This window comes from Pecten maximus, chromosome 9 (assembly GCF_902652985.1).
Source record: "Pecten maximus chromosome 9, xPecMax1.1, whole genome shotgun sequence".
In the NCBI taxonomy this organism is placed as follows: domain Eukaryota; kingdom Metazoa; phylum Mollusca; class Bivalvia; order Pectinida; family Pectinidae; genus Pecten; species Pecten maximus.
The window spans coordinates 41,340,217-41,364,703 of NC_047023.1; the positions used below are offsets into that span (position 1 = coordinate 41,340,217).

Here is a 24,487-nt window from a genome sequence, read left to right on the forward strand (position 1 = left end):
TCCAGACCTAGATCGAGCCAAGTTTTACAATGGTTCAAAACCCTATCAAAATTGTATGTGTCATTTTTTCCACCCCCAAATCGCTACAATAGCCGGCAAAAATCGCGAATTAGCTCATACTATCATTACGTTCCATAATGAACGATAACGAGTTATCGTCCCTTACTACACTTCATTCTTTATTAATTAACGGCATTTTTAATTAGGTTATATCTTTACGCCACACCTGATATTGTGAAAAGAACACACGTTGACAAAAAACAGGTCAATTCATCCTCAACTCGTAGTTGTTGTATATGGTATTTCTATCACTCGAGTTAGTTATTTTTCAAAAGTTACAAAAACCTGTGCTTTACTCGTTGTGTAACCTCTATATAACTTGACATTTCTGACATGAAATGGGAGGAGAGCTAGATCACTTAAGACAAATATGTTTCTATATGAAACATGACCTCACTAACATTAATGTGGCCAGCCAGGAATGGTCAGAATGACAACAAGGAGTTCGTACTAGACACGTGCTATAAATACTCCATGTTATGATAGAGTTAAGTATTTTCAATAGACATTAAATCACTTATCTACCACTCTATACAAAACAGCATATTTAAAAGTCTTTCAATAAAATAGCCCTTAATTCCATGTATGTGTTTCTTAAGTCAAGACAAAGTTTTTAATGGCCTAAGTTTTGATAAAGGATTTTTCCTTTAAAAATTGGTACACAAATTAGAAAACTTCAACTGGAAAGTGGTACAATGCCATATATCACAAACCTAAGATCAGACCAAATTTTCTGAAAATAATTGAACTTTTAACAAAATAACCACTTGGACCAACTTGATTTGCAAAACAAACGATTAGAGACCTGTAAACTCTTCCATTCTGTTTTAGTAAAGCTCATACTCGTTCACCAACCCCTTGTTCCAGCTCATACTCGTTCACCAACCCCTTGTTCCAGCTCATACTCGTTCACCAACCCCTTGCTCTAGCTCATACTCGTTCACCAACCCCTTGTTCTAGCTCATACTCGTTCACCAACCCCTTGCTCTAGCTCATACTCGTTCACCAACCCCTTGCTCTAGCTCATACTCGTTCACCAACCCCTTGTTCTAGCTCATACTTGTTCACCAACCCCTTGTTCCAGCTCATACTCGTTCACCAACCCCTTGTTCCAGCTCATACTCGTTCACCAACCCCTTGTTCCAGCTCATACTCGTTCACCAACCCCTTGTTCCAGCTCATACTCGTTCACCAACCCCTTGCTCTAGCTCATACTCGTTCACCAACCCCTTGTTCCAGCTCATACTCGTTCACCAACCCCTTGCTCTAGCTCATACTCGTTCACCAACCCCTTGCTCTAGCTCATACTCGTTCACCAACCCCTTGTTCCAGCTCATACTCATTCACCAACCCCTTGTTCCAGCTCATACTCGTTCACCAACCCCTTGCTCTAGCTCATACTCGTTCACCAACCCCTTGTTCCAGCTCATACTCGTTCACCAACCCCTTGTTCCAGCTCATACTCGTTCACCAACCCCTTGCTCTAGCTCATACTCGTTCACCAACCCCTTGCTCTAGCTCATACTCGTTCACCAACCCCTTGCTCTAGCTCATACTCGTTCACCAACCCCTTGTTCTAGCTCATACTCGTTCACCAACCCCTTGTTCCAGCTCATACTCGTTCACCAACCCCTTGTTCCAGCTCGTACTCGTTCACAAATCCAAAGTTTCAGCTCATACTCATTCACAAATCCATTATTCCAGCTAATTTTCACTCACAAATTCATTTTCATGCTCATTACTTAAAAATTCAACTTCTGGGGGTTAAGTGGCAGTGGTTCACACCCTTGCCTAACACCTAACTATATTGGTAGTCAGGGTTCCACTCCCTCATCAAACATGAAAAAGTATCGGTTCACCTGCCCGACCATGTAATGTGATTTCCTCCCACAGTAAGACCCCTTGTGAGCTTCCATCCGAGCCAACAAATGCAATGATACCCCAGACAAATGATCAATCAATTTTAACTATTTAAGTATATAGAAAAAGTTGGTTATCATAGCAATGGCACTGGTAGACATCGATCACACACAAGTATAGAGAGTTCTCTCTACACAGTGACTTAAGTGATACCCTCACCATGGTATACTTCTCGGTTTGTGATACCCTCACCTTGGTAACCTTCTCGGTTTGTGATACCCTCACCATGGTATACTTCTCGGTTTGTGATACCCTCACCATGGTATACTTCTCGGTTTGTGATACCCTCACCATGGTAACCTTATCGGTTTGTGATACCCTCACCATGGTATACTTCTCGGTTTGTGATACCCTCACCATGGTAACCTTATCGGTTTGTGATACCCTCACCATGGTAACCTTCTCGGTTTGTGATACCCTCACGATGGTATATTTCTTCGTTTGTGATGCCCTCAACATGGTATCCTGCTCGGTTTGTGATACCCTCACCATGGTAACCTTCTCGGTTTGTGATACCCTCACCATGGTATACTTCTCGGTTTGTGATATCTCACTGCGGTATACTTCTCGGTTTGTGATGCCCTCAACATGGTATACTTCTCTGTTAAGTTGTCTATGAGAAGTTGTAACCCAATCTATCTCTGCTACATAGTGCAATACACAGTACCACACAATACATCTACAGTGTATAACATATACCTGACAGTTAATTGGCTAGGGAAATTTAAATCAAAATTGGAACATAAAGGGTTATTTTCAATCAGGGCTTAAGGTCCCTTGGACCTGTGATATAATCCTGTATATATAAGTTATACTAGCTGTACAGCTCCAACACACAAAGTGACAAACACAGAAAGCTAATTTTTCGTAAACAGCCACTCCCATATATATACAAACAAGATTTAGTTGTATTTAAGTATAACCGTAGGAACAATAGTGCTGTGTGTCAAGTGGACATTTTTAGGTAGTAGAATTTTTAGAAAAATTTGCATACGTTGAGATGATATATGGAAATATCAAATATTTACAGCTGCATTGCCAAATCTCAAATATTGAAATCAAAATATTGTATTTAACATTCGTCTGCTGCTTTATTGAAAATCTATCACTCCACAGTCGAAGTAGTCAAAGATGCTACAGAGCCGACAGTCTATACAATGCTCATCACAAAAATGCATAAAATTGCATCCACTGTATAAAAACTACCTTATTATCACCAACAATAGGGGAAAAAATGATAACAATGTCATAATAATGATCTTAGGCCTAACGTTATAATCTTATAAGAGTTTAATTTTACATTTCATTATTGCCGTCATCTTGAATTACTCAAATAATGCCGCAGACAATTTTCAACGAGATACTCAAAGAACCAAGAATATTCAATTTTTTAAACTTTAACAATCAAAATATGCAAATAAGTTTTATAACAGTAACAAATTAATGTGATTTAACCTATACTTATAAATGTACATGTTTACATTTTAACAACTGGGTAAGTTACATAGTTATTTGTTTTACCTTTCACCCCACACTGAGTGTGCGACACAGGGACAATGCTCAGTAAGCTTATATTATTTCAAAATTCAATATTATGATTTCTAAAAACTTGTCACTGTTTGCTTTTTGTCTTTCTAAATCTCTTGTATATACGGAAAGGCAGATGTTTCAGTTTTCACTTAAATGTACACTTGACCAAAACCATCACAGGATATATATATGTATCCCATCAAAAGGTGAAGGTGACAGGTCGGTAGAGGCGTGACAGGTCGGTAGAGGCGTGACAGGTCGGTAGAGGCGTGACAGGTCGGTAGAGTCGGTAGAGGCGTGACAGGTCGGTAGAGGCGTGACAGGTCGGTAGAGGGGTGACAGGTCGGTAGAGGCGTGACAGGTCGGTAGAGGCGTGACAGGTCGGTAGACAGGTTGGTAGAGGCGTGACAGGTCGGTAGAGGCGTGACAGGTCGGTAGAGGCGTGACAGGTCGGTAGAGGCGTGACAGGTCGGTAGACAGGTTGGTAGAGGCGTGACAGGTTGGTAGAGGCGTGACAGGTTGGTAGAGGCGCGACAGGTTGGTAGAGGCGTGACAGGTAGGTAGAGGCGTGACAGGTTGGTAGAGGTGTGACAGGTTGGTAGAGGCGCGACAGGTTGGTAGAGGTGTGACAGGTTGGTAGAGGCGTGACAGGTTGGTAGAGGCGTGACAGGTTGGTAGAGGTGTGACAGGTTGGTAGAGGTGTGACAGGTTGGTAGAGGTGTGACAGGTAGGTAGAGGTGTGACAGGTTGGTAGAGGTGTGACAGGTTGGTAGAGGCGGAGCATGCAGGATCAAATTTCTTTGGGATGCAATTCATTATTTTTCCACTTTTAATTCTAAAGATACGATTTGAAAGTGGAACTTTAAGGGGTTGTAATAGCATCAAGAATTGAGTGTCGTATCAAAATACACACCAATCTATTCTTATTTAACCAAAGTTACTCTTTGTTGGTCCTATAGCATCTTTAACGTATTGTCGGTGATTACAAGGTAGGCTTGAATCAATAAGTACAACGAACCATTTATCAGCATTTCTAATGAATGTAAAAGATATTTAGAGTTTTTAAGATTTCAAACTCATTACAGGGTATAAACATGTGCTTCTCTACCTAAAACTGCCACTCGTACCATATTTGTGTGATTCTCTACCTAAAACTGCCACTCGTACCATATTTACGTGTAACAATGAGGTGCAAACTTTTAAATGATTTTAAAAATAAATATAAGCTTTTGTGTGAAGAATACATATAATTAAGAACATGAGTAAAACCATAGAAGACCCACATATTACAGTATATATAACACAGACAATTATGTACATTGATAATGGCATGTTCAACTTACAAGACAAAAGAAATATTACTGTCCCCCCCCACCCCCACTTAATGGTTATTGACGACCCCCACCCTTGTAAATGGTAACTGACCCCCCCCCCCCCAACTTTCAGATTGGACTGATTACATCATATTATCACAAGATCCCAGACTGAGATTGAGGTAAATAATTTACAATTTCAACAGGAATAGACTCTGCTTGTCCATTTGCTATATCGGGGTGAACTCAAGCTGATCTTCCATAGCTACATGCAGATACATTACAAGTGTTGACAATGCAATTGACAAAGCTAGCTTGACCTACTGGACAACATTTCAACATATACTGAAGCAACGGACATATCAGTACTACAGAGTATACAACACACAACTAAAATATATACTACCGAGGTATACTAAGGAGGAAAAGAAACAAAAACAGGATAAGCATAAATCTGTATTCAAATTCAAAATTGAAAATAAAATCTACAGCCATTCAAGTTAATCTTTGATGAATAGTTTTTAAATCTAGTTGTTAAGGAAATATTTTATTCAATATCATGCATATATTATATAGATACATATATTTATAATAATTGCTGTTTATTGTGAGCTACACCATGCATATTAAGAACTATAATTATGGTGTTGATCAGTCATGACACTAACTGTTTCAGTATCACAGTGTTAAAGCTGTCTTGAGAGACTGTAATACTTGTTGTCTATATATAAAAATATAATCCATATCAGTTACAGTACACGTTTTGAACATCTAATTATCTCCCCTTTCTAGTTGTAATACTGGTAAATATAGACCTCAAGAACTTTTTTTGTAATCACAGTACACATGTGTACTGCATTTAGACAATTACCACCTGATTGAGTTGAAAGTCCATTATAGCCAAAGGGCTGATTTCAAAATTTTAAATATTTGGTTGTAAAGAATTTATACGAGTCTGAGTCTGATGGTCAACATCATGATCTCATTTGGAGATATACTATTTCCTTATGCAATATATATGAAGTTAGATGTATTCCATGCTTGTTGATATGCCTAATGGTTACGTCATCACCACCCTAACCCCCATTTTGATTTGGCATAACCCAGATTTTACCTAGATTTGTATGGCAGGTGTCGTAGATTTTACCTAGATTTGCATGGTGGGTGTCATAGATTTGACCTAGATTTGTATGGCAGGTGTCGGCAATAAATTAGAATCTGCTTACTATTCTGGAACACCTGGTCATACTTTTTCAAGGGCCTCCAGGCAAATTTGTTTTCTTGTTCATATTTCCCCTTCGTTTCATCAATTTTGAGTTGTAATTATCATTTCATTATTATGTCAATATCCGTTGTTGTTTTCAAAAAACAAAAATTGATTGTGAAATCTAGAAAAAACTGTTTTATGGTGTGACAAATGTCACTTTAATTATTTTGATTTCAATATCTCCACTGGGGATTGAACTCAGGACATCTGGCTTACTAGTCTTACAATAAACCAATAAAGCTAACGAGAGGTTCTCTAGAGCCAAGTAGTATATTGCAGCTTGTTTACCAGGGTTACAAATGTACAAAAAAAATATAACTACAAATTAAGAAAAGAAGAGTGAGAAAGACAGCATACTGTATCGTATCCTGAAACATTTCTATATATTTGTATTATGTTGTTTTGTTTCATGCTGAGATGAATTAGGTGTTGGTTACTGGTAGAGGTTGACTGACACCTACCTGCTATATGGTTCAGCGTAAAATCTGGAGGTCCCTGGCTATATCTCTTCATATTCACATTATCATTAGAGTTAATTTGTGTCGGCCGAAAGACAATCTGTTCCTGGTCCTGAGGATAAACACTGCTTCTATCCAATGGCTAAAACAATAAATTCTATAATTAATAAATACATATATTAGTATAATCCTTTTTTATATCATTAAACATGTTAATACTGTTTTTCTTGCTTATTTTTAACTTATGCAACATACATGTATATTACAGTATGTAACTGTATGTAAATTATTTCTTTTTCAATAACCAATTGGTCCTAAATTACTCAAATTGTCGATAGGCTGTAAAACAATACAATTCAATAATCCAAAACAAAGAAAAATATAATAATAAAATTCACACTTATGTATATAAATCAATGAAAATTATTTTATATGCATTTATCGTCCTGTTAGTTACTGTATTGATCAACTCTACAATGAGCCCATGCTGATGCAGCTATAGGCAGTCCATAAATTTGTATCCAAAGTATGGAACAGGCTTTTTGCAAGACTAACATTGACTTTCTTAATTACTGAAATGCAATAGACATGGGAGGGTTTGATTATTAAATTAGATTAAACACAGTGCAATGTATAGCCAAACATAATATATAATGCAAGAGTGGAAGCGAGATCTCAAAATGTAAGGGAGATAACTCTAACACAACTTTATATTGAGATAATGTTTTGAAGCATACATGTATGTTAATATGAGTGCATTCAATATATGTTAACAGAACAAAGATACCAAGGCAGTCATCATGCAGCCATTTCCAGGTGTGTTCCATTCCATCAGTCTGAGCTAGAGATACCTTTTAATTATTATATGTCATCACTAGTTCAATTTTAAAAATGAAAGCATAGGACGATAGAACTTTTTCAAATCTGCTCCAAGATGAGTACCTACCTGGTGATGTAAATATTTCTAGCAGATTCAAAATTTTATTCAAAACCAAATTTGTTCATTGCCCTTAAAATGTATTTAGAAGAATTCTGGGTTGTTTTTTTATTTTTTATTTTTTTTCAATCGGTCAAAACATAACTAATTTAATAGTTTGTCTATCGGTTTTGCCTGCATTATCGGACAATAATGATAGACAAGCTACCTAATGAATTACAAGTGCCTGCCTTTAGTCTGGTGTGACTGATTCTCCAGATTTTAGTTAACCTGATTTTATCATTTGTAACCTTTGGGTATCCTGGAGGTATAAGGTGGAGGACGCATCAATCCTCAACTACAATAGCTCTACTACCCCATACTATTATAATTTTTCATTTTTATTTTAACCAAAGGGCCAGCAGTACTATATATGTTTTAACGTTTATACCTCACTAACAATCCGAAGAACTTACATTTCTGGTAGAGCCGAGAGCACGGCCAGCAGTGTGATAGGTTTTACTACTGATGGTAGGAAGTATCTGAAGAGATTCGAGCGTTGAGTAGGACGAAGAATCATTAGTCTGTAATAAAACACACGCATGCAGAGAGACAGAGATGTGGAGAATATATATGTTAGTCAGGGTTTGAACTGGTAAAAAATTAATTAAGAGGGACTTTTGCAATAAGTTTGGTTTTCAATTTCAAAGTTGGCATATATATAATCTATTGTTCTTTCTTAATTCTGACAAAATTTTATTACTGATACAAAGGGGATGACTTCAACGCAAACCCTGGTGTTAGTAAATAGTCTGTTAGATCAACACAAACTACAAACTGTATGGTGTTAATTAGCCCAAGTTTCCTCTGGCCCTGATACCATGTCTGGAAACTCAGGCTAGTTGTTAAGTAGATGGAGACACTAGTTATAACACAAAATATTATCTGTGTTAGTATATATATATATATATATATAGACCATTAATACTTGAATATAGCTGTTCTTGAACTAGTAGGAATATCCTTATATGTATACATATATACATTAGTATATGTAATACTTTCATTTTTAATTTCCTTGGTAAAGTATTAACCAAGAACTTTTGAAAAGTTGATCTAGCTTCATGCTTACAGGTAATATAAAGATATGTACAACGATTATCAGCAATGAAGGAACAGAATCAGCTACTTTCATTATAAAATAGTTGTACCATGAAAAGCTAGATAAGTGGGGGAAATCTGAGTGTTTACTAATCATACTGATCATGCTTTTCATAAAGATTAAATATATAGTACATCATAATCAGTGCTAATCATGTGAATGGTAGAGTTAACTGTTGTGCTGAGCTAATGTGGAATGATATTACTGATGAAGGGTAAAGGTCAGACAGAGCATAACTTTTCAAGTATATAATATTGGCATACCATATACATATACACATACATGTATCTAGTGGTATCACATTTATTTCATTATAGTTGCTTCAATATAATTGCAAACCCAGCCATCCCTATTCTGGATAACCTTTAACAGGAAAAGGAAATGAAATGGGCTTCTGGATGCTTATATATATGTATATCCAATAATGTCCCATTGAACTTATAACATATTGTCGCCAGCTAAACAATCTTCATCATATTTTTGGTTCAAATATGTTAAACCTGTTACAAATTAAGAGATATATATATATTTGTTCATATGTAGGTACTGCTAGAACCATGTTAATATACCTGCAATGAATGGTGTGTGGTGGGATGGAGGCATGTCCAATATTGTCCAGGTGTAACATCACACAAGTTACAGTAACCAATAATGCTAGTTAGTTAAAACAGTTGTTAGGAAGGAGACTAAACTACATGCAATTAAAATGAAATCAATCAGACTGTGAATCACAGCAACATAACTAAGTATAATAACAGTACGAACGGTATAATCACTATTCATTCAGATTAAAAGTGCAAGGTTATTATTGAATAAAAATATTAGTGAAGTAAGTACGGATATTTTAAGTGTGTTTATGATATAAATTATTTACAAAAAAATGTTGGCATCACAACATGTTTTCTGTACCTCTTTACTGGGTAAGTTTAGTCTGCTTCTTGGCTTGTTGAACATAACTGACAACACACCACTTCTAAAAATTCCACAGATGTGATATTCATACACATCTGTCCATGTTCATAACACATTTTCAACAATTGTGTAGAGATTGTAGTTAAAATATCTCTCCATTTCGGTTGACATCGTCCTTAACAGAACCGCCATATTGAATCATAGGAAGCTAAGTATTTGCGCATGCGTACTAGACTTCTTGATAAGGCTACATTTTTCATGGTTCACATTGGGAGAGCAGACGTGTGGAGAGTGGGTTTGGTTTTCACGCTGCATACTTCTTGTTCAAACCACAGAAACAGAAATACTTAAAAGGGCTTGGGAAATATGACATCTTTCGACCCCACAGGTATGTCATTAACATGAATCAAACTACATCAGATGGAACATTTTGAGTATGTAAAAACGGGCACCTGTCATTGGACCGGGCGGTGTACGTGTAATAGTTCACCCCTGCAATTTAAGATCCGTTCATGTACCAGTCATTGACTGTGCAGTGCAGTTTTATGAAAATGTTCGAATGCATGATACATTTAACGTGGTATTATGCTGGCCTTTTCATTAATACATCAGTTAATTAATTAATTTCAAATAACCTCTTTGTACACATAGTAGTGTAATAGGAGTGGGAAAAAGGCACGGCCAGACCGGGTCGACCTCCGAACACTAGCCGGATGCTCTACCGATTGAGCTACCTGGTCGCCGATGATCCACCCGGTCCAGTTCTGCTACACTCTTCCCTCCTATTTTTAACTCACAACCCAGGTTCGGGTATCCCCTTGTCAAATATTCACCTCACTTGAAAACAAGGTTTGGTCACAGGCACCAAATGTAATAGGTGTGGAAAAATGCACAGCCAGACCAGGGTTCGAACCCGGGACCTCCGAACACTAGCCGGATGCTCTACTGATTGAGCTACCTGGTCGCCGATGATCGACCCGGTCCAGTTCCGCTACAGTAGGGGTGGAAAAATGCACGGCCAGACCGGGGTTCGACCCCGGGACCTCTGAACACTAGCCGGATTCTCTACCAATTGAGCTACCTGGTCGCCGATGATTGACCCGGCCCAGTTCCGCTACACTAAGGCCTATAATATAATAATATAATATACAGAACTTGTATAGCGCTGAATTTAGCTTTAAAAACTACGCTAGAGCGCTTTACAACCTTAAAATAAATAAAAATTAATTCACAACATTAAAATATATAAAAAGCAAGATATTAAAACACTAAAACATATAAAAGAACAAGTCATTCCTGTGGTGAGCTTAAACCAGCTATAAAGTCTATATATCAATACTGGTAAAACACTGTTAAAACTTTTAATCATCCTAATTAAAAGCTAATTTGAAAAGATGGGTCTTCAAAAGAGTCTTAAAAGAATCAATTTTTCTGGCACTCCTAATTTTTAAAGGGAGACGATTCCAAAGGGAGGCAGCAGCTTTATCAAAACGTCTGTCCCCATATGTTTTGGTTCGGGTCTTTGGCTCAACCAAGTAGTTTTCATGTTCTGATCGAAGTGATCTCGATGGGACATATGGTGTCACAAGATCCCTGAGATACATAGGAGCTAAACCATTCAGAGCTTTATATGTGTACATGAGCATCTTGTACTATCTTGCTATCTATATAGCTATTACAGAAGAAAGATAGCAATGATGGTCTCACAAATTATACAGATGCTCATTGGTGCAAGAAATTATTACATACTCACAGAGTTTCACTTTATAAATTAGAATATATAATACATATGATAAATGAGTTCTATCCCAAAGCATCTGAGCATATATACAACATGCCAATATTATTGTAACAGGAGAGAAAAACACAGCAACCTGACCCGGACTAGAACCCGTACCACTGAACTCTTGATGGACGCTCCAACTATTTGAGCTACTTGGCCACTGGTGCTTAGCCCAGTCCAGTTCTGTAGCATTATTAAACCTGTGTTATTGCGATTGTTTTCGTATTAATTGTTTGACTTGCTTTGGTCTTACTTAACCTTGTAACCTCACACAAGTTATTTAAAATTTTACAGACCACCAACACATACGTTTTAATCCACTGAAGGAGGAATGGGTGTTGGTGTCCCCACATCGTATGAAGAGGCCGTGGGCAGGCCAAGTGGAAAAACCTGAGGAAGAGAACATCCCGAGACATGACCCAAAAAATCCTCTTTGCCCTGGAAACACTCGGTCTAGTGGCAAGGTAATCCATCTCATATTTATAAACATACAGATCAACAAATCAAATACAGGCCAAGACAAGGGATTGTCAATGATATTAAAGCACAAGTGTCGGTGGTATGCAAGAGATGGCCATTAATTATTGTAACCAGCATGATGATTCCAATTATTGTAGACATTTCAAGACAGAAGCAGAAGAAAGAGAAAAAATCTCAACCTGTATATTCAAACTTTTATGAACCCCTGTGAATCTGAATTTGAAGTAAGAGCCCTGTCTTGTTTGATATTCTTTGTAGCTTTATTTTACTGCAGGTCAATCCAGACTACGACGGGACCTTTGTATTTGATAATGATTTCCAAGCCTTACTAGAGAGTGTGCCGGAACCTGGTAATCTATATACAAAATTCACCAGATAAAGTACACCTATCATAGTAAAAATGCTATACAGACTGTTTGATTGTCCTGTTGTAAGTGCCACCCTTAACTACCTTAGTCAGAGTCTTTGGGTTGGCAACTTGGCGTCCTGGACTTACAACTCTATATGTAAATTTAAGACATATTTCATTCAGCCATTAAAGTTGAGTAGTTTGTTTAAATATTCTCTGGAAGGGTAAGCATCATTGAAGACCAAGCCATGTTAATCTAGGTCAAAATACAATGTACTGATTTCTCCTGGAAAGGGGGTAGGTAGCTACAGTATATATTGATATCAGTCTGCTGTACATCTTATTTTTAGTCAATACTGAATGTTATTATTTATAAGTTATTTCTATCTAGTAATCAGTAAGACAACATTTGTCCCATACCATTAACGAGTCATATTCTACTAGTATAGTAAGATTTCTAATATCAGAATTTGTGTTTTGTTGATAGAGAAGAACGATGACCCACTGTTTCAGTCGGCATCCGCACGGGGAAAGTGTCAGGTGATGTGTTTTCATCCCCACACTGACGTCACTCTCCCCATCATGTCCCAGGCAGAGGTCCGAGCTGTCATCGACAAGTGGGCTGAAATCAACACTGACCTTGGTAAAAAGTTTGAATGGGTACAGGTGGGTACTTTCTGTTTTTGCAGTACATGTAGTAATATGTTTTGTTTGATTATTGTAAAATATTGTTTTCATGTTCGGTCAGTTGAGTCCAGCATTAAAATGATATAGTTGTACCTACAATTTAGTTGAATGTGTTATACTCTCTCAGACCAAAGACAAGTTTATAGAATGGATGTTTGTAAAGCGCTGCGTTTAGTAAGATGTAACCTGCTGCAACATCAAAATCCAGCATATTTTTTATCAAATTTATTCATTATGGAATGCTTTTTTCAGTTGTCTCATACTTCTATGTTTCTCATATCATAATATAACATTGTTACAAGATCACATATATGGCCATCTATATAACCATACACATTCCTTGTCTGTAACATCCTAGATAAGTTCTGATATGTACTGCAATCTACTGTACAGTCTTGTTGATTTGGAATGTCAGCACAGAGGGATTCTTAATCTTGAAAGAAATCTGAGTACCCAGAAAAGACATGTGAGAATAACTAATTTGTTGATTTCAGATTTTTGAAAACAAGGGTGCTATGATGGGCTGTTCTAATCCACACCCACACTGCCAGGTTAGTATGGACCTCACTACCATATGAGTTTTATGTGATCTTTCGTCTGTCCAGGGTGAATGTTTGTTGGCCAGAGATCTACATTTTCAACCAATTTCTTTGAAATTATAATCATGATATATAGTTGTTTTCCCCCTGAATGGCATATTGATTTGACTATTTTTGCATTTTTTGTTTTAATATTTGATTTTTTTTTTTTTTTTTTCTTGCGAGATCTACGTTTTACAACCCATGCTAATCTTGTTCTGAATCAGTACATCTTAGATGAGTGGACATACAAGTTTATTATAACCGTACTACAGGTTACCATGTTATCACAAGTTTACAGTCTTAGATGAGTGGACATACAAGTTTATTATAACCGTACTACAGGTTACCATGTTATCACAAGTTTACAGTCTTAGATGAGTGGACATACCAGTTTATTATAACCGTACTACAGGTTACCATGTTATCACAAGTTTACAGTCTTAGATGAGAGGACATACAAGTTTATTATAACCGTACTACAGGTTACCATGTTATCACAAGTTTACAGTCTTAGATGAGTGGACATACAAGTTTATTATAACCGTACTACAGGTTACCATGTTATCACAAGTTTACAGTACAAACAGGTGATATAGATAGGTTTGAGTAGGGGTCATCACAACAGCTAGGTCATATGAACATATTGTGCAATCATTAAGTTTTGGAGGTCAAGTTCTTTCTCGATTTCTTTCTGTATGACAAAATTGACATCATAATGGCAGGTTTCAGGATAATGTCAGGATAATGGAGGCAAATGAGGCTATCTTGTAATGGTAGTAACCAGTCTGTAGCTTGTAAAATAAACTTTCACTGATGGATATTAAAATCATTCATTGAATGTGCTCTGTATATTATTTTATATAAAAAAAAATTTGTACCAAGTGGTGACAAAATTAAAGCGGTGTGCACTTAATAAAGTTTCAAGGTAACGTCACGATTGATTGATACGTAAATTGGAAGGTGTACGCACGCACTTATTAGGACATGTGTGTTTATAAGGTCAATTACGGTTAATTATATTTGATGTTCTCTCTCTTTGTAGATTTGGGCGAGTTCCTTTATACCTAATGAGCCCTCAGTAAAAGACAGAACACAGAAGAAATATATGGAGAAATACAAACAACCTTTACTGCTGGATTATGTAAAACAGGAGCTGGAAAAGAAGGTACAATACATTGTAAAAACTGTTTATTGTAGAGGATTGATTTTTGTGTACAAACAGGTCTAAGGTGTGACATTAAAACACTTTTTCTGTTTTGATTAATTACATTATTTATTTTCAAATATTATTCCACGTAACCACAATTTTAATTTGTGTTGTACTTAAACTTTGAATAGTATATATTTCATAAATGTACTAGGTAAATCATGGTATTTTAAGATAAAAAATAAACTGGAACACTCACAAAAAAAAACTAAACTGGCACACTTACAAAAAAATACAGGATATAAGATACATGTATATCTATTACTCATCTCGTTTGATTCTGATCTCTCCAGGAGAGAATAATTCTACAAAATGAACATTGGGTGTGGCTAGTACCTTATTGGGCAGTCTGGCCTTACGAGACAATCCTGTTACCTCGACGACATGTACTCAGAATACAGGATCTCACAGATCTGGAAAGGGAATGTAAGTATTATCATTATACCCCCAACAAAATAAACTGTATATCTTAGGTCAGTAATGATATACTTTATACAGGGTATATATACAGGGTCGTGCCACAACCATTGAATAATAAAGGCACCTCATGGTTAGAGGTAAATGAGCACCAGATATACTGTTAAGAGGCACTTACAATGTTAAATGTTATCCCTTCACGACAATAATGAGTAGGGAATATAGTGCTCCATTTGCATAGGTAACGTTTATTACTAACCATTAATCCAGCAAATTCATTTTTAAATAAATTTTGATCAATTTTCTTGTATTTATCAAGTATGCGAATATTTCAAATTTGTGAGGTTAATGTTGCAGTTACCTGTATCATTTATATAAAATCGTCATCGCTCTATATTGACTTCATTTTTAAACAGATTTTATTAACTTCCTATATTGGTCATGTATGAGAGTTTGTATTGTATGCAAGGGTGTTTATATCATTTGTGATGTAAAAGGGTCATTTAAGGATAGATCTGAGTCTCATAGTCAAAGATCAGTGAGTAACTTATGTAGTCTTATATTGTTCCAAAATCAGAATATTCATCAAGTGAGGGAGAATTCAACACTTTGTTAGAACCAGAGATATGAAGAATGCATACTGAACAGACATAGTTTTTAATTTTTTGATTTATCAACAATATTTTCTTCAGTTCACTTTTGATGTGTTCGTAAATGGTGATAAATTGCTGCTGCAGTGAAGATTTGATATCCTGGTTTTCTTCCTGTTTTGCAGCTCTCGCCGACATTATTAAGAAACTGCTGTCCAAGTATGATAATATGTTTGAAATTTCATTTCCTTACTCCATGGGTTGGCATGGTAATTATTCATTTTTCATACATTTAACCTATCACTGAAATTGCCTTTATGTATCATATGCATAATCAATTATATTCGTGGTCAGATAAATCTATTCATAAAACCATACCTAAAATTTCTCCTGTCTCTTTCTAATTTGTATTTTTCAACTTTTTACAATATTATAAAATCATAAGCAACGAGAACTCGTTGGAAACCTTGTGTAAATATAAAGGAAGCTTAAATATTGTTCCAGAACATGAGGATATCAGGATTCAGCTTCAGATATAGCCTTGCTTCTACCCAATTAATTGATTCAGTTTTGAATTTGATTGTTGACTTGTACAGGTGCGCCGACAGGTAAGATGTACGAGAAGGATAACCAGCACTGGCAGCTACATGCACTGTACTACCCTCCATTACTGAGGTCAGCTACAGTGAAAAAGTTCATGGTCGGCTACGAGATGCTGGCTCAGTCCCAGAGAGATCTGTCTGCTGAACAGGTAGGTTTTATTCTCCATTATCACACTTTCCATAGACCCAGACAGATTTATCAGCATTTCCATCAAATCATAATATGCTCGAAAGTAATTTCTGGTGAGATTAATTTGATGTATTTGTTAGAGCAGTTATTTCATTATGTCAAAAACATGGCACTATCATCATTTATTATAGGGGTCGCGGTGGCAGAGTGGTTAAGGTGTTCCGACACTTTATCACTATAGCCCTCCACCTCTGGGTTGTGAGTTCAAACCTACGTGGGGCAGTTGCCAGGTACTGACCATAGGCCGGTGGTTTTTCTCCTGGGTACTCCGGCTTTCCTCCACCTCCAAAACCTGGCACGTCCTTAAATGACCCTGGCTGTTAATAGGACGTCAAACAAAACAAACATAACCAAGTCATCATTTATTTAGCTGTTCAAATTACTCTTCTTCCGTGGTCTGTCCTTTATCAATACTTGTTCAGTACTTGAAGAATATTTTCGTTTATATAACATTTAGCCATTCCGACTGGATTTGATAACTGTTTTTGTCCTTTACTATTTTAGGCTGCAGAGAAGTTGAGAAACCTATCGGATATCCACTACAAACTTCAGACTAACAAGGACAAGGAATAGACGAACAATTCTGTCCGGGTGGTGTTACTACTACAGTGTGTCCTAAATTCCACAAGCCTCTAGTTTTGGTGCTACTATATCTAGGAAATGGCTTATATTGTAAACTATCGTTAAGTTTAATGAGATTTTATCAAGTTCTGTAGGACATTGGTGTTTATATCGAGACAAAGTGTTTTGTTTGTCTTTAAGGGCTGTTCCAAAATTATCCATGTGGGATGTGTGGGAGGCAATTCTTCTGAGACCATCACCATCCGTCAAATATCAAAACATATTTAGTATATAGAATACTAGAAAAATGGGGTTTTTCCCCACCATCAAATTTTAATACAGGTGCCTCCTTCCCTCCCACACAGTTATTTCTGGAATAGATTATCAGGGATATTCCAGTAAAATGTATCCTACAGGAGGACACCGGAAATGAGGAAATTCTATACATGGAGGGCTTGGGAGAAAATGTGTCTTATTATATGTACTGTTTAATTCACTTCTATTTCTGTGGTTCCTGTTTGAATTCTCCCCTTGGTTAGATAGTTTATTGGAACATCCCTAAATTTTAGTTCCTATGTCTTTTTTCATCATATAACATGATCTAGTAATGATTATCATATAAAAGATATAAGAGTACACATGTACAAGACTCATGCCCAGGATTAGAGGATGATAGGATCGATTCCCTCTGAAGAGTATTCCAATGGATTTACCCAAATTTAGAAATTCTGGGGGCATGAAAGAGTCTCATTCTGGTGAAAAGATTCTAAAATGCTACAAAAGGATCAACTTGATACTTCTCCTTTTTTTTGACAAAGCAAACTGATCTGTAAAATAGTCTCACATTCTTCCAGATGTAATACCTTGCATACAATTTATTGTAAAAGAGGTCTGTATTATGATTTTCTGAAAACAATATGTGCAATAACACTATTGTGATGTCATAACTTCATGACACCTTTCTGTTGTCTCAATAATGGAAATGTCTATTTTATTGAAAATACATTTAAAGCATACTTCTCAAGTTGTATTAATAAATAAGTGTATAACAGAAATGTTACTGTGGAACCTCAACTGAAAGGGGAAGAGAATCACTCATAGTGATAGATAAAATCTAGTACTGGTGTTTGAGTAATATGCTTGTGAATAGCTTTGGTTTCTTTTTTGGATGTAGATTTCAAATCAATGTGAGTGATAATAGAATCTTTCATCCTCTTGAGGCTGAGTGTTTGGCAGCTTAAGAATCTTACCCCAAGGGTTGAGACCTCTCTGTCTCATTCTCAAGGGGCTGATTAATTATTTTTCTCTTACTCTGTGTAAAAGGAACGGGTTGATGTGGCTTGTACTGTGCTAAATATGGTCTCTGTCACTGTTGATGGAGCATGCTTCTTTGGCTCAATAGGTAGAGTCGTTCACACCGGAGCCGGGTTTGATTCGTGTCAGGTCACTTGACAGGAATGTATTTTTCACATTGACACCCAATTAAATACCATGTTGGTGGTATTGAGAGTCTCAGGTTGAGATTCGGGTAAATCTCCAGAAAAATAGGGAGTAGTCAAAAAGGAACGGGTCGGTGTCCCTTAGCTGACAGAGCATGCTTCTTTGGCTCATGAGGTAGAGCTGTGGCTTATCACACCGGAGACCCGGGTTCGATTCCTGTTGGGCACTTGTAATGAATGTGTTTTTCCCACCCTGTTTACCCTGAGTGAGTGCTATGTATCAAATATTGACATTACACCAATGAAAGACAATGTTGATGTTAAGTGATTGAATTGTTTCAGCAATGTCATACAATTGTGAAAAATGTGCAAAGAGCATTTATATCTTGTCTCAACCCTAGGGTGAGGTAAGAAAATCTTACATCAGTAAAATGGTGGATATCTCTGTCCATGGTAAGAGAAACTGTTCTCACATACTTCACAGGGTTATCCGGCGGTTGCTAGGAAAAAGATAAATCGATCTTACACAGGGTGGGTAAAGACAGCCGACACGCGCTATATGACGCTGCTCACAATAACGTAACGTCATCATTTTACGTTGAGTAACCAAGTCATAAATGATGACATCATCAATTTTGATGCACATTCCAAGAAGCATTGAAGATGGCGCGATGAAAAACTTCCGTTTTAGTATGTGAGAAAAATAATCAATCGTGGGTCTGTTCCGCGAACAAGGATATCTCAACCCTCGTGTAAGAGTTTGGCTGGCCAGCACTCTGCAAGCCTTATGCTTACTGGCCAAACTCTTACACTCGGGTTGAAATATTCCTGTCCACGGAATAGACCCATGATAGATTCTATTACTCTCTTTGTTGACACATTTGGATGTAAAATGGTAAACATTTCAAATATCATGCCAGTTAGTGATATGTATTATTGTTTATTTATTTTGTTGTATTTGAATCTCACACCAGAGTTTAAATGGAGGACATATCTGATGAATAAGTGTAGGAATTTTTTACCACATTTTATCTGAAGATGCGAAAATTAATCAAGGCCTCGAGATTATTGTATTCATGTATTTTACTAACCAGTGACAATATGTAGTCACAATTAATATACCGAACTTAATCAAATCTTGTACAGCATTATAATCTAAGTGGAATGATTGTACTTTGAATTTAAATTGTTATTTTGTTGGGATGAGATGTCATCATTTAGATTAAGTGTTAGTCTGTGTCACAGATACAGGAATAGTGTGCCTGGATTTGGGATCAAACACTCTGCTGCTGTATCTATCAAGGTAAAGGGAAATTTCATCTAGTGCAAATTAGAAGGTGACTGTATACATATTAACGTTATATAAATCAAAACCACCCACACATTTATGGCTTACAGTCGCTGTTTTTCATGAGGATTTTAATTAATATCACACATTGATGGCTTACATTTGCTGTTTTTCATGAGGGTTTTAACTAATATTATATTTTATGGATTCATTGTCTATATTTCAATACCTTAAGAACAGAGCAAGGGAAAGAGAGACAGTGAAAGGGAAGTGAGACAGAGAAGGGGAAAGAGAGACAGAGAAGAGAGACGGTGAAGGGGAAAGAGAGACAGAGAGAGAAGGGGAAAGAGAAAGACAGTGAGGGGAAGGAGAGACAGCAGGGGAAGAGAGACAGAGAAGGGAAAAGAGAGACAGAGAAGGGGAAAGAGAGACAGAATGAGAGAATGAATAAATAGCAATGGTAGTGTTGGTAGGGAAGTTATGTTCTTAGAAGATTCAATTATAAAAACAGGTGTGTTTTATCCAAAATGTCCAGTCTTTCTGAAATGAAACCACAGGACTTTTGTCATAATTGAAATTTTTGATGAAATTACAATTTTATGTGTAGATATAAATTTAAGATATAAATACAGTGTATAAAGAAAATCCATGACTGATTCAAAATTAAATTTGTTGTGAAATGGCAAGATGCTTTCATAATTGTATATACCATTCTCTGTTTTAGGTATAACTTAAAACATTGAACTATTTTACTATAAATTATTTTGAAAATTTGATACCATATACATGTACATTTGTGAATCTCTTGACTGATTCAAGATTACATTTGATGTGAAATGGCAAATGCTTTCATAATTGTATATGCTATTCTCTATTTTAGGTATAACTTATAACTATTTTATTATAATTTATATTGAAAACTTTATATCACATACATTTGTGAATCTGCTGCTGTTGTATATATCATGGTGTGGATTCAGTATCTCAGTGTAAATATGCTATTTGTTCCTACCTCCAACTGTCTCAAAATATAGGGTGTATTTATTGTTTATCAACCAAAATTATTCTGACATTTATCAACTCTTTATATAGGTCTTACATAGATTATGCGACATGCCAAGACCGATTTTGAAAAGTTGATAAAGGGTAAAATAATTCAGATTTATCATTTCTTTGAAACTTTATAAAGCCTAGCCTGGGAAATGTGAACCAGAAAATTGTAAATTTTACAATATAGTTGATAGGTACATATTGTTTATAAGAACATTTAATACATGTAGCCAGGGATACCTGTATGTTATATCAAGGTTAGTAAGTAGACACTATGTTACACCTGCCTTTCACCTAGGCGGCTCAGGGTCAGATTCTCCGATCACGTGAAATGGTATATGGGTCACCTGCCTTTGACCTAGGCGGCTCGGGTCAGATTCTCCGATCACGTGAAATGGTATATGGGTCACCTGCCTTTGACCTAGGCGGCTCGGGTCAGATTCTCCGATCACGTGAAATGGTATGGGTCACCTGCCTTTCACCTAGGTGGCTCGGGTCAGATTCTCTGATCACGTGAAATGGTATGGGTCACCTGCCCAATCACATTGGTTTTCCCCGGTACTCTGGTTTCCTCATGTGGTACCATCCAGGCCAGCATGAGAGATAAGTTGATATAACTTGTTTGTTAAATAGATAAACTTTATTTTTATACCCTGTTCACCTTCAATATAGATGACAATAACATTGCGTCAGTATCTATGACGAGGTACTAGGTACCGGTATCTATGACGATGTACTAGGTACCAGTATCTATGACGAGGTACTAGATACCAGTATCTATGACGAGGTACTAGATACCAGTATCTATGACGAGGTACTAGATACCAGTATCTATGACGAGGTGCTAGATACCAGTATCTATGACGATGTACTAGGTACCAGTATCTATGACGAGGTACTAGGTACCAGTATCTATGACGATGTACTAGGTACCAGTATCTATGACGAGGTACTAGGTACCAGTATCTATGACGAGGTACTAGGTACCAGTATCTATGACGAGGTACTAGGTACCAGTATCTATGACGATGTACTAGGTACCAGTATCTATGACGAGGTACTAGGATACAGTATCTATGACGAGGTACTAGATACCAGTATCTATGACGAGGTACTAGATACCAGTATCTATGACGAGGTACTAGGTACCAGTATCTATGACGAGGTACTAGATACCAGTATCTATGACGAGGTACTAGGTACCAGTATCTATGACGAGGTACTAGGTACCATATTCAACCTAATGATCCCACCTGTACCTGTACTCCCACCCCAACCGGTATTTATGTGAAAGATGTACCTAATTAAAACTAACTAATTAAAGCCTGTAACAGGATTGCTTACCTCACTGATCTGCTTTATGTAATGCACATGATCTGCAGACTTTTATCACTTTTCCAGAGAAGAAAACCTTACTTACTTAATTGTTTCAATAAATCACACACCATTTGAATTCAAAATATAATTGAACACATGTTCTTCTGTTCATTTTCCCCAATGATGTCGACTGATTCAAAGTATAATTTGGGGAGAAGAATTCTAGAATTGGATACTTGCATACTGTAATCTGATTTGAGTTTTATCTTATGCATGATTAAGTATGAACCATGGCCTTTATATCATACTGACTTTTATGAAATGATTGTTGTTATGTAGTTGATTTTTAAATATGTCATTTTTAACATCAGGACTAGATGTTTAGCATGATGTCACATTTTCATGTCATCAAAACATTATGGTAATTCATGTAAATTAACTGTTAAAGAATTTGTATAAATGGCATCATACAACAATTCCTTTTAGCTCATCTGGTCCAAAGGACAGGTGAACCCATGTTGTGGTGCATCATCTGTCATCCTTCAACTTTTACTAAGATTTGCTGCTACTTGAACTACTGTGTGGATTTTGTATCAATGGTGTGGACATGGGCCAGAGGGGGCCAATAGGGGAAAGTTAGCAAATTCTTTAAAATATTTCTTCTTTAGAAATGTAGTGTTTTCCCATACTCACTGCAATATCCAGGTGTGTGATACAGGCCCTCTAGACCTCTTATTGTATAAATAGTTTTTCGAGACATTTATTTGCAAACAACTTGATTTCATCATTGTAGACATAAATCCAGAAAAGATATTGGTTCAAATAAAATTTTTTTTATTTAAATCAATTGCTGTTTGTCTTTTCAATATACATGTACCAGTTCATGTATTGACTTCTTTAATGTAATAGTGAATTAATGTGAATTTCAGGATGTAATCTTAAGTTCAGGTGCTAGAGTAATGAAAGGTTTTTAATTCAAATCCCATCATGGCTAAGTTGTTCAAAAGGTGATTTGGCTTAATTTATCGTAGTATAACTACAATTCTGGTAAAACTAACTTCATAAAATCTTATGGAACTGTTTCACTTGTCAGTCATACCTGACTATTTTAAGAAATACACACATATATTTACCATTGTATGGCACTGCCACTATATAACCCTACCAATTCAGTTGCGAGTTCACCAGCTTATGAACTGCCCACTGAAATTTGTATTTGAAAATTTCAAAAAATAAAATCGCACGATAAATAAAAAATCGCAGATGGTAAATAAAAGCATTGAACGGCTTTCAGTTGGCATTCATATTCAATATGAATGCCAACTGGACAGAGGCAAATTCCATGAAGCGCGCTAAAATAAACACAGATTTTGAAACAAAGGAGAAACGAGACAATTCAGCGAAATATAGTTCCCCACCGAACATGAAGTTAATGCCAAGAATGCACGGATGATAACCATATTATCCTATGGATATTTACTGATAAGTGGTGTCCTTTTACCATGAAATTGGATCTGGTGACACATACCTGGTATTCATTATTTGATTGCATTTGGCAGTATGAGTAATAAGATTATTTTGTAACAGGATTTAGATGTAAAAACAGAAAATTCAAAGAGGTAATATAACTAATTTCATCGATGCCATTTCTCATTCTAGTGTGTAAAATCTAATGTGCTTATTTAAAGTGATATTATTACTTATTTAAGATTTGGTATTTTACCAATTTAAACATATGATGTTGATACTGCTTCTTGAATTAGAAATATTTGATACCTTTAATCCAGTAAATTGTATTTAAAAGAAAATATTACACCTAACTGTGTATACAGATCTATCAGAATCATACTTCATGGAAACAGAATATCTAAAGGATTACAAACATACACGGTAGAAAGAATCTGGTTTTTGTTGGGTTTTTTTAGTGTGTATTGGCTCCATCACAGTAGTTCAGAAGTCTGTCTTTGATGAAGTTCAAAGGTCAATGTGGTTAAGAGTGACCTACATTTGGTACACCACACTCATTTAGGTGAACCCATGTCCCAGTATGAGGTGTCAATGTGGAAAAGTGTAGGAGATGGAGCTCTGACAAGATAATATGCGGACGGACGGACACAATGCAAATCTATAATCTCCCCTGGTTTCCAGTGGTGGACTTAACATTTTCACTGAAATAAATAAGCTAATTATAATAATCACCTTTTGAATATCAGTGGGCCCAGATCTGTTTTTCGTGTAATTTTTCATCCAGAAATGAATGACTAGATTTGCATGATGGCCTTTTATCAAGCTCTATTGTCAGATACTTTAACAGTAGTAACTAAAGTGTAACTAGGGGACATAACTGCAGCAGATTTTTACTTTCCCATATGCATATGTGTATATCGACGTCTCTGCCTGTATTGTGT

At 36.4% G+C, this 24,487-nt stretch overlaps 2 protein-coding genes across 4 annotated transcripts in view; one reads left to right on the forward strand and one right to left on the reverse strand.

Annotated features, from left to right (window-relative positions):
- The window catches only part of LOC117334475 (leucine-rich repeat-containing protein 49-like), a 129,064-nt gene extending 119,312 nt beyond the window's left edge, over nt 1-9,752 (reverse strand). For 2 of the 3 annotated variants that reach the window (XM_033894121.1, XM_033894120.1), the window contains exons 1-3: nt 9,536-9,752; nt 7,941-8,048; nt 6,552-6,690 (exon numbers count right to left, since the gene is read on the reverse strand). In XM_033894121.1, the coding sequence (XP_033750012.1) occupies nt 6,552-6,690; nt 7,941-8,048; nt 9,536-9,580 (292 nt within the window). In that variant the 5' untranslated portion in view covers nt 9,581-9,752. The remainder of the gene's footprint in view (nt 1-6,551; nt 6,691-7,940; nt 8,049-9,535) is intronic. The other variant, XM_033894122.1, reaches the window with a different exon arrangement.
- Nucleotides 9,753-9,810: 58 nt separating this feature from the next.
- On the forward strand, nt 9,811-22,926 carry LOC117334477 (galactose-1-phosphate uridylyltransferase-like). The gene is made up of 10 exons (XM_033894128.1): nt 9,811-9,926; nt 11,616-11,785; nt 12,076-12,151; nt 12,638-12,816; nt 13,332-13,388; nt 14,461-14,583; nt 14,919-15,051; nt 15,818-15,901; nt 16,229-16,383; nt 16,929-22,926. The coding sequence occupies exons 1-10, from the start codon at nt 9,905-9,907 to the stop codon at nt 16,995-16,997; spliced, it is 1,068 nt and encodes a 355-aa protein (XP_033750019.1). The 5' UTR covers nt 9,811-9,904; the 3' UTR covers nt 16,998-22,926.
- Nucleotides 22,927-24,487: the final 1,561 nt, after the last annotated feature.